We start from the raw sequence: 13,735 nt of genomic DNA on the forward strand, positions 1-13,735 counted from the left end.
TTGGATCTGGACAGGTTACAGGGGTGGGCAGATGAGAATCAGATGGGATTCAATACTGACAAGTGCAAGGTGCTGCACCAAGGGAGAGAGAACCAGCACCATCCCTACAGGTTTGGGAACTCTCTTCTTGCCAGTGCAAAGGCAGAAAAGGATCTTGGACTCATTATAGACTCCAAGATGAACATGGGCCACCAATGTGGGGATGCAGTCAGGAAGGCTAACTGCACCTTGTCATGCATCCACAGATGCATCACAAGCAGGTCCAAGGATGTGATCCTCCCCCTCTATATGACATTGATCAGGCTGCAGCTGGAGTACTGCGTCCAGTTCTGGGCGCTGCACTTCAGGAGGGAAGTGGACAACATGGAGAGGGACCAGAGGAGGGCCACTCACATGATCAGGCGGCAGCAAGGCAGTCCCTACAAGGAGAGGCTAGGGGACCTGAATCTATTCAGCCTCCACAAGAGAAGGCTAAGAGGGGATCTGGTGGCCATCTATAAACTGGCCAAGGGAGAGTCCCTGTTCCCCGGAGCACTACTGGGAGTAACAAGGAATAATGGTCACAAGCTGGCAGAGGGTAGATTCAGGCTAGACATCAGGAAGCGCTACTTCACGTTCAGGGCGGCTAGGATCTGGAACCAACTTGCAAGAGAAGTGGTGCTGGCTCCTACCCTGGGGGTCTTTAAGAGGAGGCTGGATGAACACCTTGCTGGGGTCATTTGACCCCAGTACTCTTTCCTGCCCATGGCAGGGGGTCGGACTTGATGATCTGCTCAGGTCCCTTCAGACCCTACCAACTATGAAACTATTTCATTTTAATCACGGAAGAATGCGGATTTCGGGGGTTTTAAATCAAAGAACTCATGGGGTTTTAATCCGACAATTTGTGATTTTTAAACAGAGAAAACCAGGATCCCTGTCATGAAACTGCATGCATCAGGGAAGCCCTTTGTGAGGATACCCTCAGGTCATAGTTTCCACCAAATGTACATGTCTATACTGCCAGAGTGCTGTAAAATGGTTTGAAGGTAACTATGAATTAAGCTGCAGCCTGGGTATTTTAGCTGGTGCCAGCTTAACAGACTTCTTGTTTAGTCAGCCCCCAAGCCACTGTGTAACAAATAGGCTTGTTTAGGCAGTGCTGCAACTGAGATTTCTAAAGCAAAGCAAGACAACTGCTTAATGTACTTATTATCATACAAATATCCACAATCCTCTTTCACCTCCAGCTACTGCAGAGCAATGTCTGGAAACAAAGGAGTTGTAGTTGTTTTTGTTCCTTTTTACTTTGCAAACGATTTCCTGCTGGAGGTAGTCACAAGGTTTCCTCAGAGATGCTTCTATAATCTCAAAGGAGGAAAAGGTTCCCACAAATATTAGATGATGCAGCCACCTTGCCTTGTCCAATTTTGCCATGTCTCAGATTGTACAAATGACATAGCAATGTAAAAGGATGTTACATAGCCATCGTTATGACCTTGTTGGTCCACCAGGAAACTTTCTTTGCAGAAATGTCTTCTTTCTGGGTACCTAATGAGCTGTTTGTGTTAAAGACCATGCTAAGAATAATTTAAAAAGCTGGATAAATAACCCATAAGGGAGAATATTTTGATCTTTCACAACACTGTGGTGATGTTTGTCAACACTTCTTTTCAGTGTGTGCATTTGTAGTATGGAGAATCTAGCTTTTGACTTCCTGCCATCCAGCATCAATCCTGCAGATTGAAAAGAAGAAGGAAATCTATCAACAATGAACTTTGATTATACAGATCCAAAATGCTTATTTCAGACTGAGAAAATGCTGTTATGAATAACAGTAACTTTTTGCAGTGAAGACTCTGCATGTATTTAATTAATAATTTAACAGGGAACCAGTATTTGATCTTTTATGTAACATTACATGGTGTCAGTCAGCACAATAATATGGCATACTTAAATGTCAAAAACATTGGCCCCCTGGCTTCAGATTAAAATCACAGGTGCTAACAGTTCATACATTCATTTCCCAGCCAAAATAAGTAAGAGAAATAATTTGGTAAAGGGCAGAAAAAGTCAAGGTCTATGAAGTGCAGAGTCTTGAACTGCACCAGATCTTTGAGAGAAAATTGACTAGCAAATCCGAGAAGACAGTCTGTTCTTCTTGTAATCTACAACAGTCCCAACTATGAGTTTCCTTGTATATTTTGTGTTATATTAGCATTTGTTTAAAAAATACAAAAAGTACATTTTCAATGTATGCATTTAATTATACACTAGAGAAGTCGAATTGCTTCTTTGGTGTCTAGATATGCCGAAGTGCCATTTATGACCTTAAATAGGAAAAGGTGCCCAAATATTAAAGAATAGATCCAGTGATTATTGCCTGGGTTTTAAAACAAGAATTCTCACAATTGCAGCTCTGTAAAATTAACCAGTTGTGTTTGTAAATAGAATATATGCAATTACGCATTTGCTTTTTAGATGCAAAATTGGACATCCTTTGAAAACATGAGTCCATTTGATTCAATTAAATCAACAATTTAAATAAAGTAAAAGCCATAGAGCAGAACTAGCGAGCCTAAAGACTTGGAAGATTTTTTTTGGTTTCCAGGCCCAGTTCTTTCACCATTTGTAGTTTAATAATGAACCCAACAGGGGCTGCAGAACCCTCCCTAGGCTCTCTTCCCTTCTCACCTCCCTAGGACAGCTTTAATCCTGAGTGATTTCTTATTAGCTACTACCTTAGGTAACCAGGCCCAGCACCACCCTATGCTGGCCCCACACTGGGATTGGGCTGAGAGGTGATCTTGTGGCTGCCAACAAACTCATCATGGGGGGCAGCAAGAAATAGGGAATACAGTGTTTACCAGGGTGCCTGTTGGGGAAACTAGAAATAATAGCCACAAACTGAAAGAGAGCAAATTCAGATTGGACATCAGGAAAAAATTCTTTACAGTAAGAGTTGCCAAAATATGGAATAAGCTTCCGAGGGAGGTGGTGCTGTCCCCTTCCTTGGAGGTATGTAGAAGGAGATTGGACAGACACCTGGCTGGGCTCATCTGACCTCAGCGCTCATTCCTGCCCAGGGCAGGGGGTCAGACTCAATGATTTAATAGGTCCCTTCCAACCCTACATCTATGAAACTATAAGAAGGAAGCCAGCTTGATTTTCAGTTTCCATGGTGAGTTTGTAGCACTGGTAAATATAAAACCAACCCTTTTATTTTTAAAACAAAGCCCATTTCATCTGAAAGTAGTTGAATATGGTATTCCAGGCCATTTTCACTCTATACCAGGGGTAGCAATTATTTCAGCTAGAGGGCCACGTAATGTGTTTTGGAGACCTGTCGAAGGCCACATCCATCTCTCTCTCTCTCTTCTGCCTCTCCTCTCTCCCCCTTGTTCTCCTTCCAGAACCTGGCTGGAGCTGTAGTTTCCAGAAGCCCTGATACTCCACTGTGGATCCAGGCAGGAACTTCTGCTGTGCCAGGCATGCAGTGGTGTCAGCTGTGGGGGCAGCCAGCAGGTCCCAGAGCCTTGATGCAGAACCTGCTGGCAGTGTCCAGAGCTGATACTGATGCCCACCTGGCACAACAGAAGCTCCTGTCTGGGTCCACAGCTGACACCGCTGGCAGGCTCCAGGTTGGGACTCCAGCTGGGAGTTTCCACCATACTGAGAGGGTGACGGCATCAGCTCTGGACACCACTGGCAGGTTCTGCATCTGAACTCCTAAACTTGCCAGTGGTGTTCACAGCTGACGATGCCTAGCTGCTGTGGCAGAAGCCCTGCCTACTAGTTCGTTGGTTGATGCCTCCACACAGGGCCGTCCCTGGGGGGTTGCGAATCAAGGTGACCACCCCAGGCTCCACACTTTGCGGGGACCATGGAGCTGGGCGGAGCGGCGTGGCGACTCCATGCTGTCGCCAGCTTCATGTCCAGCCACTCGGCACCCCACCGCCAAATCTGCCACCAGCTTCCTCACATCTGGGGGCAGAGCCCCGCTCAGGCTGATTTGCCCAGGGCCCTGCACCCTGCTTGTGTCACCTCTTCCACCACATCAAGGGCTGATGCTGTTGGGTGGAGCTGCCAGCCACCCGCAGACCAGATCCAATGAATTAGCATCTGTCCACCCATGGGCCAGATTGAATCTGTTGGCAGGCTGGATCTGGCCCTTGGGCTGTATTTTGCCCATCCCAGCTCTATACAGATGTGTCTATGTTAGTCATAATTGAACAAAAGTATGTGCTCCATATGTAGCAACAGTGAAACAAATTCTGCACTCTGATGAATGTACACAATGGCCACATCCAGACAAGCGTGGCCATGCGCATACCGCACATTCAGTTGTTCTCCACACTGCAAGAAAACAGCACAGAGTGGGAGGGGGTTTGACCCCTAGATAGTCAGGGTTCAAAAAAACCTGCACAAAAAGAAAGTGGACTGGTGAACACAGGAGCAGCATGCGTTGCTCAAAACCAGAGCCTAGCCTGGAGCCACACACTGGGTGCCAGCCAGGCACGGAGTAGCAGGATCACTGCTGCTACAGACCCAGGAGGCCCCCGGGACCCCAGGTAAAGCTGCTGGGGCCAGCCCAGTGCTGGCCCAGCCTTCCCTATCCCACCCTCTGGCACATGGTACAGGCATTCCCCCGGGACAACTAGTGGTAGCACAAGGTGTGGACACGGCCAGTGGTATCAGAACGAGTTGCAGTTAGAAGCCTAGAGGAGAAAGGTTTCCTGTGTCTTTTCTTTGCATTTCTGCTTTAGTGAAGCCCTAGTTAATCCCTTTCCTGCCTGCCTTAGTGTGGATTATATCTATCCCACCACAAGTTAGCATTCATCTGTTAACTTCCAGTTAAGAATCCCACCTGTATCCTGTATAAATACCGGTACTTAAAAGTAGTTTTCTGCAAGGCCATCAAACTGGACTTTGTCAGGCTGCTTCCAATATGTGATGAGCCCCAGAGTTGAGAAAAACTTTATAAAAACCAATGTTAGAAAAACACTTTCCAAACTGATAGGTCATTTCCCCCACCCCCTATCCTCCAGATGACACAAGACTTGTGTTTGGGACCAAAAAGGGGTGTGAAGAACATCTCACAGACTGAATGCTTAGTATTTTAGAAACCTGTGCAAAAGCAAAGCACCTTAAAGTTTCAGTTCCTTGAGCTGATGATGCAATGAAGTTCATAGTATGAAATAAGCCAGCAAAAGTGTATACATCCTTAAGGAAGGGCGAACTGGCTGCCCTGCCTCCAAATCGAAACAGAATATAGCCTTTATATATAGTTTCATAAACTGGATGGAGTTACCATAGCTTCTTCCTTTGAATTACTCAGAGAATTTTTCTGGGGTCCCATTCCAGGTTGGTGTCAGCTCAGCTCATCTGGAGAATTGCTGAGTGGGCAAACCAACAGCACATGAGTTTTCTCCTCCGAGTCCCAGAAGGTCTATACCACTTGTCTCAAAACACCAGAACTTTGACATTCTTTTCTGGTCCCCATTCACCTCCCTGCAAATGTCCCAGAAATAGTCTGTCTTGTGATGAGGAGTGGCATTTCAGATTTCAGGTAGCTGGCTTCTTTTGGGGATGAAGGAGATAGTGAGTTGGGAGATAATAGTAGATTTGTAATGGGCAGTTGTTTTTAGCTTGGATACCACCACTCCATAATGTTCTACCTTTGGTTGCTACTCCAATATCTGTGTTTACAAGAATCCTTCTTTGCATTTATAGAAGATTTTGTTGTTCACTAAGTTTGATCATCAAATATTTACAGGAAATCTCATTATTATGTTCTCACTTGACATCTCTAAATAATACAATGCCTTATTACTATGCAAACAAACATAAGGCAGGTGGGTTCTCAGGTTACATGTTAGGGCATAATTTTTAGAGCCACAGAATAATATTATTATTACTCATTGTAACATGTTAAAAGCTTTTTAGGGCTGGGAAAGGGAAGCATTATCCTAAACCATGTAGCATTGTATAGAGTAAAGAATTTAACAGGTTAGGGAAAGGAAGGCAGTTAAGAATTTGGAAACCTAAGGTGCAGACAGTAGTGACAATTTTTGCCTGATCTGGCCACAGAAAGCAGTTTATAGCTGTGACCAAACACAACTGCATGGCTGCAAACAGCTTAAAAAATGGTGGATTGGGTGAAAATCTGAGCCCCTCATTGCATGAGATATCAGATAAAGATGTTACAAAACGTTGTGTCTTTTTTGTAACTTGTGTCTGCTGATCTCCCAGCCTGTCACTGTTTTCAGAACGGGAGGGGGGAAAGGGAGCAGGGGGAGTTCAGTCTGGGGGGTTTTCAGCATCCCCTGGAGGGTGGGCAGGTGTACTGCAGCCCCCACACCAAGGTGAGGGGAGCTCCAATTCACCCACCCCAGCCTTCAGCACCAGCTGGAGAGCCCCAAGAATGAGTTCCCTCCACTGCCTTCCCCTCCTCCCATTCAGAAAACAGCAAGCACTGGCCGAGAGCCCTAGCCATTCTTGCTGGCTGCAACTAGGTTCTCCTCTCCTCTGGAACCGACAGTGAACTTGTGTTTGGTCTGGGGTAAGGTTGTAACTCAGAACGCTTTCCAAAAATCCTTCTGGGAGTTACAACTGGGAGCTGCACTTCTGCCTGCACTGAAAGTCTAAACAATTATGTTTACTTAGGGGTTAAGATCCAATTTCACAATTTGTATACATCATTTGTATACGGACCTAGACAGGTTACAAGGGTGGGTGGATGAGAATGGGATGGGATTAAACACCAACAAGTGCAAAGTGATGCACCTGGGGAGGAACAACCGCACCATACCTACAGGTTGGGGAACTCCCTTCTTGTCAGTACAGAGGCGGAAAAGGATCTTGGAGTCATCATTGACTCCAAGATGAACATGGGCCGGCAGTGTGGGGATGCAGTCAGGAAGGCCAACCGTACCTTGTCATGCATCCACAGATGCATCTCGAGCAGGTCCAAGGAAGTGATCCTCCCCCTCTATGCGGCACTGGTCAGGCCGCAGCTGGAGTACTGCGTCCAGTTCTGGGCACTGCACTTCAAGAGGGATGTGGACAACATGGAGAGGGTCCAGAGGAGGGCCACCTGCATGATCCGGGGACAACAGGGCAGGCCCTACGAGGGGAGGCGACGGGACCTGAACCTGTTCAGCCTCCACAAGAGAAGGCTGAGGGGGGATCTAGTGGCCTGTTACAAACTTGTCAGGGGGGATCAGCAGGCATTGGGGAAGTCCCTGTTCCCCCGAGCACTGCCAGGAGTGACCAGGAATAATGGTCACAAGCTGGCAGAGGGTAGATTTAGGCTAGATATCAGGAGGCACTACTTCACCGTCAGGGCGCTAGGATCTGGAACCAACTTCCAAGCGAAGTGGTGCTGGCTTCTACCCTGGGGGTCTTTAAGAGGAGGTTAGATGAACACCTTGTTGGGGTCATTTGACCCCAGTAATCTTTCCTGCCATGGCAGGGGGTCGGACTAAATGATCTACTCAGGTCCCTTCCGACCCTAGAAACCATGAAACTATGAAACCTACCTCTTAATTTGGCTTTTGGGTATTGCTGAGACTGAAGTCCAGGATTCTAGTAATGCTTTCTGTGAAGGGGATGGGCTATATAAGAGTCTCCTGCCCTCGGAACGACTCAAGTTCTGCAAGGGCCAGAATGAACCAGAAATATCCTCTCCAGGAAAGAGGAGTGCCCAAAACCATAATAGATCTTCTGAGTGACTCTGTGACTTCAGCACTTGGAGCAAAAACAGCCCTGAGAAGGACTGTTGTTTTAATAAGACTGAAGTGTTGTTGTAGTCATAATGGTTCAGGAAATATGTGAGGAGCAAAGTTATTTTGGTGACATTTTTTATTGGGCAACCTGTACAGTTGGGAGAGATGTTAGGCAAGTATTTAAGCACACCTGAAAAAGGGCACTTTATGCCCAAAATCTTTTAGCTAAAAGCTTATATCTCCCCAGCTATACAGTTGGTTCAATAAAAGATATCACCAAAAAACCTTGCTTCTTTGTTTGACATTGATGCTTACCCTCAGGGGGGTCTGAGTTATGCTAAAACATTGAGGACTTAGACCCGCGGGAGGGAGGTTTCTGTCATAATAAACAATTCCAAGGAGTGGCCCTTGGAAATGTAGCCTGCGACTGTCTTAGTAATAGAGACAATTCATATCAGCCCAGCAATGCCCCAAGCAACACACTACCTAGAGAAATCAATAAGAATCTTGTTAAAATTTTCAGTAAAACCAATTATGGAGAAATGCTGTATCACATAAATCCAATATGGCCTTCTACAAAACTCAGGACTGAATTAGAAAATGTCCTATTAGCCCTGTCAGCTGAGAGAAGCCATATCAGACCTGCTGTAATCAGTACCTTTGGCTTCAGCAGAGCTGCATCCACTCACTTTATAGTTTCATAGTTTCTAGGGTCGGAAGGGACCTGAGCAGATCATCTAGTCCGACCCCCTGCCATGGCAGGAAAGAGTACTGGGGTCAAACGACCCCAGTAAGGTGGTCATCCAACCTCCTCTTAAAAACCCCCAGGGTGGGAGCCTGCACCACCTCACTTGGAAGCTGGTTCCAGACCCTAGCCGCCCTGACCGTGAAGTAGCGCCTCCTGATGTCCAACTTAAACCTTCCCTCCGCCAGCTTGTGACCGTTGTTCCTGGTCACTCCTTGCGGCGCTCGGGGGAACAGGGACTCCCCCAGCGCCTGCTGATCCCCCCTAACCAGTTTATAACAGGCCACAAGATCCCCCCTCAGCCTTCTCTTTTGAAGGCTGAACAGGTTCAGGTCCCGCAACCTTTCCTCATAGGACCTACCCTGCTGTCCCTTGATCATACGAGTGGCCCTCCTCTGGACCCTCTCCATGCTGTCCACATCCCTCTTAAAGTGCGGCGCCCAGAACTGGACGCAGTACTCCAGCTGCGGCCTGACCAGTGCCGCATAGAGGGGGAGGATCACCTCCTTGGACCTGCTCGAGATGCATCTGTGGATGCACGACAAGGTGCAGTTGGCCTTCCTAGCCGCCTCCCCACATTGCCGACTCATGTTCATCTTGGAGTCAATAATGACTCCCAGATCCTTTTCCACCTCCGTGCTGACAAGAGGGGAGTTCCCCAGCCTGTATGTATGGTGCCGATTGTTCCTCCCCAGGTGCATCACCTTACACTTGTCTGTGTTAAACCCCATCCTGTTCTCCTCCGCCCATCCTTGTAACCTATCTAGGTCCAACTGTAGCCTGTTGCTCCCCTCTATTGTGCCCACATCCCCCCACATCTTAGTGTCATCAGCAAACTTGAACAGGGTGCTTTGCACCCCCTCATCCAAATCACTGATGAAGACGTTGAACAGGGCGGGCCCAAGGACTGAGCCCTGTGGGACCCCACTTCCCACGTCCTTCCAGGCCGAGAAGGACCCATCCACTACCACCTGAACATGGCCTGAGAGGCATAGTTTTTTTATAAAATGATTGCAGTGCTTAATAATATGAGTTAATAATACTCGCTACAGTTCAGAGGCAATATAAATAGAAGTGCAAGATGCATATCAGTAAGTTAGTATAAGTAAGTGTAAATGTAAATTGGTATAACCTATGTGACAAGGGCCATTAGTCAATTGAGGTTGTTGGATGTCAGAAAGCATAAACTGGTAAAATTTGCTCTCCAGAAGGGTAGAAGACTAGCAGCAAAGTATAAGTTACCTTAGTTTTTGTTGCACTTGTTTGTTAATATTATTGCTGCACTTTTCTATCAGTTTATGCTCACCTAAACTCACTCCCCACTTCACACTTCACACTATTTACCACTAGTGACTATTCTGAATTTGGCCTGCTGAGAGTACATGAAAAGGAATATACTTTAGCTGGAAAAAAAAACCTGTTGGGGTGAAGTTTAATGAAAAACTGATCGTACTGTCTAGATAATGGCCACACTATTGAGACAGGAACTAGCCCCATTTTGCCTAAACAATACCAGGCCTGGCTTGCAGTGCCCTAGATATACTAGTCCTGCTATCTAGCAAGCAGAGATTTTTTTCCAAACTGCGGACATGACTCAAACTAGTCATTTCCATTTATCATTTAGACCTAAATTGAATTTAGCTGGTCCCCAGAGGTAAAAAAGCTAATGAGTGGTTTATAAAGTAAGATATTTTTATTCCAAATATTCAGGATTGGATTTATTGCATCAGTATTATCCATACGGCTTTGTCTCCCTTTTTCCTTTTATTTTTGACCTTGCAGGCAAGAAGAAAAGAAAATTAAGTCACGGTTCAGTGAAGGACCTGTGAAAGATGAGCGTGTTTTAAATCTGCAGAAAAAGATTACAGAAAAAACTATGGAGCGTAAAAAGCAGGCTGAACTCTTAAAGGTTACACCCCCGAAAACTAGTGCAGTGAGGCCCTGGGAGCCACAAAAAGTAAGCAAATAATTATTACAATAAGCAGTCATGATGGGCTTACTATTTTGAAGCTGCATTAGCAAAGTGTTAGATTAGGGTTAAATCAGCCATTCTGTTGAAATAACAACTATAGAGCTATTTTGTAGGGACCCTTAGTAGGAATCAATTCCTTGCCTTGGGGAAAGCTGTATTTCCAACTTTAAATAGTGTAATAATGGTAAACCTTTCTGAGGATGTGTCTACAGCTTTGTAATCCACTTCAAGGCCACAAAGAGCAGAGTAGTTTATCATATGTGTTATTGTAGGTCTATGCTTAAGTGCACCCCCAATCAGCAAAGAAATTATTTAAATCTTAATTCAAGAAAGTACTTGCAGTTGTTAGGGGCCCTAAGGCAGCCCAGCCTGGGCTGATTGCCTAATGGGCCATATCTGCCTGGGGGTTTGGCTGGCAACCCTAACCCAGCTAATGACTCTAGCTGGCCACAGCCTGAGCTTCCTGGCTGGCTGCTGGGAGAGCCACTTCTCCATTTAGTTCCAGCTGTAGTAACAGACTCCAGGCAGCCAATAGTTCTGGTTAAAGTCAGCTTCGGTAAGCCTCTCTGACTTTCTGGTTCCTGACCCTGCTTGGTTCTGTTCTTGGACACCAGTTTGTGGATTTTCCCTTGGATCTGGTAACTTGGCTCCTAAATCAGTCCATGTTTTAGATTACATGCCCGGCTCCTACCTTCCCTAACCACTAGGCAAGACCACCTATGACCTAGTTCATTACAGCAGACTCCCATGCCTGTCCTGAGTCACCAAGCTTATAGGTGACACAAAAGTGGGAGGCACTGACAACATACTAGAGGGTCAGAATTAAAATTCAAAAGCATCTGAAAAAGGGAGCAATAAATAATGTGAAATCCAAAGATAAATGTAAGGTGCTGCACAGAGCAGAAAAAAGCCCAAATCCAGAATGGAGGATAAACAACTTGGCGGGAGCCCTGCCAGGAAGGGTCTTAGGGTTGCAATAGATAACAATCGAACCAGCAATGTGATGTTGTCACAAGAAAGACAAACGTAGTTTTGAGCTGGATTCACAGAAGCAGCATCTGCAGGACACAGGAGGAGATACTACAATTCTGCTCAGTGCTGGTTAGGCCTCTACTGAAGTGTTCTGCCCAGTTTTGGGTAGTACTTTGTTAGAAGGATGTAAAGAAATTGGAGATATAGGAGAGCAATGAGTATGACAATGATTGGAAAGTAAGTGATACAAGGAAAGGCTAAAGGAACTAGATGTGACAACAAGGTCATGGACAGTCATGCCTAGTGGTTAAGCCCAGACTTAGGAATTTAAGTCCGGACCCAAGAGTCAGGAGAGATTCACACCCATGGTCTAGATCCACTGGTCAAGCCAGAGTCAAATTACCAAAGATGTGGTCAGGAAGAGGGAGCCAGAAATAGGAAGCCACAGGTGACACCAGGGTTAGGAACTAAGAGTCATAGTTGAGCAGACACAAGTATCAAGCAACATACCAGAGTCAAGGTAGTCTACATGTTCACCAGGAGACTTGTGCAGACAACTCATCAAGGTGTGCTCTGCTGGTTTTAAGGCCATTTGGTGCGGCATCAGGTTCCTGCCAGCACACCAGGCAATGAAGGACAGTTCATCACATCAGCAGGAATACTGACTCATTACACTGAGTGTGTTTAGTTCCAAGAAAAGCATATTAAGGTGGGGAGCATGATAGCAGGTTTTCAAATATTTGAAAGGTTGCCATAAAAGAGATGGAAAAACAATGTTCTTCTTTGGCAAGACAAAAGGTATGGAGTTTAAACTATAGAAAACCAGATTTAGATCGAGGCCCTAAAACAGTGGTCTCTAAAATTTTGATGGTGAAGACCACTTTTTGGCACCCCAGGCTCTACCATGCCCCCCCTCCACCTGCCCCGACCCCCCTCACCTGTCCCCCGCTTCCTGGACAAGCTGCCCGGGCTCTGACCCCACTCATCCAGCCCAACCCAGGCAGCAGGGGACATAGCTTAGCCTATCCACGTGCATCCTGCCGCTCCCAATCGTGGAGACCAGTCAATTGAAACCAACTGGTTGGTGACCACTGCCCTAGAAAAATTGCCTCATGATCAGAACAGGATGCTGAAACTACCAGGAAAAGTTACGGAATCTCCTTCCTATGAGGGTGTGAGAAAGAGGCCGGATAGATATGGTTTAAGAAGAGCAAAACCCTTGTAGGTGCAAGGGATTGGACTAGATCACTCTTGAGATCTCTTCCAGCCCCATAGTTCTAAGCCCTCTCTTGGGCTTAGATGTCTATACGTCATCTTTCCTTTCTTATATTGTATTGCTTGATCCCTGAATGCAAGAAAGAATGAGATCCCCTCCCTGTCTTAAAACCCAAAGCTAACATTTTGGCTTTGCTTACTCTATATAATCCCTTTGAATGCAAGGGATGATATACACTCAACCACATACACTCACCATTAAATTCATGCAAAATAGAATTACATTTACAACTTAGAAAACTGGCTACAAAGACAAATGCACTGTAAACAGGAGAGAAGTTATTCTAGCATTTTTGGCATCAATTAGATGTGAAGTTGCTTTGTCTCTGTGTGCTGAGCTTTTCCAGAGTGCTGCTTTTGTGAATCTTGTTGTTGAGTCAGCATGCCTGTAGAATTTGATACAGGGGACTTATGTAGCTGAGTGTTGATGTGTTGTGAAAAGAGTAAACTGGTGACAGAGGGAGAATATCAGGTGGAGGCAAGACTGCGCAACAATACAGATGTTGTTTAGTTTTGCTGTGACCTAACATTTTTGTAGAAAAATTTATCTGTTCAATTGAGATGAATCAAGTTGGTCAACCCACCCAGATTTGGTTCTATTCATCACCAGGAATCCCAGTTTTCCCTGATAAAAAAAATCGCAAGTTCTCTGATAAAAAAATCACAGATTCTCTGAGAACACCTCCCCCAAATCTGTAATTAAAGTGAAACACCACTATATATAGGTATCAGTTGAACACAACGTTGATATATTTACAATTTGAAAGCAAATTGGAAGCCTACCAGTGTCTCAATCACAATAATAAAATAAATTCTGAATACCATATACTTTGGTATTTGATTTGGGGGTTTTTATCATAGAAAAATTAGAGCTGCGCCCCCTGCCCCCTTTAATCACAGAATGCAGGTCCAGGCCCCTCACTCCCCACCCACAGCCTCCCAGCCTTGCTAGTGTCCTTCACTCTCCCCCAACAACTCTCTGGCCCTGCTGGTGCCCCTCACTCTCCCCCTACATCCCCATGGCCCTGTTGGTGCCCCTCACTCCCCCCCACAGCCCCTGGCCCT

The 13,735-nt window shown here is 45.8% G+C and overlaps 1 protein-coding gene across 2 annotated transcripts in view; it reads left to right on the top strand.

Moving 5' to 3' along the window:
* CFAP99 (cilia and flagella associated protein 99) overlaps positions 1–13,735 on the top strand; it is a 151,367-nt gene that overhangs the window by 135,712 nt on the left and 1,920 nt on the right. The window contains exon 15 of one of the 2 annotated variants that reach the window (XM_019526491.1): positions 10,234–10,408. The exons of the other annotated variant lie outside the window; for it this stretch is intronic. Coding sequence (XP_019382036.1) covers positions 10,234–10,408 — 175 coding nt within the window. The remainder of the gene's footprint in view (positions 1–10,233; positions 10,409–13,735) is intronic. 2 annotated transcript variants of the gene reach the window in all.

Source organism: Gavialis gangeticus, unplaced genomic scaffold, assembly GCF_001723915.1.
Source record: "Gavialis gangeticus isolate Ggan-Ray unplaced genomic scaffold, GavGan_comp1, whole genome shotgun sequence".
NCBI classification, from domain to species: domain Eukaryota; kingdom Metazoa; phylum Chordata; order Crocodylia; family Gavialidae; genus Gavialis; species Gavialis gangeticus.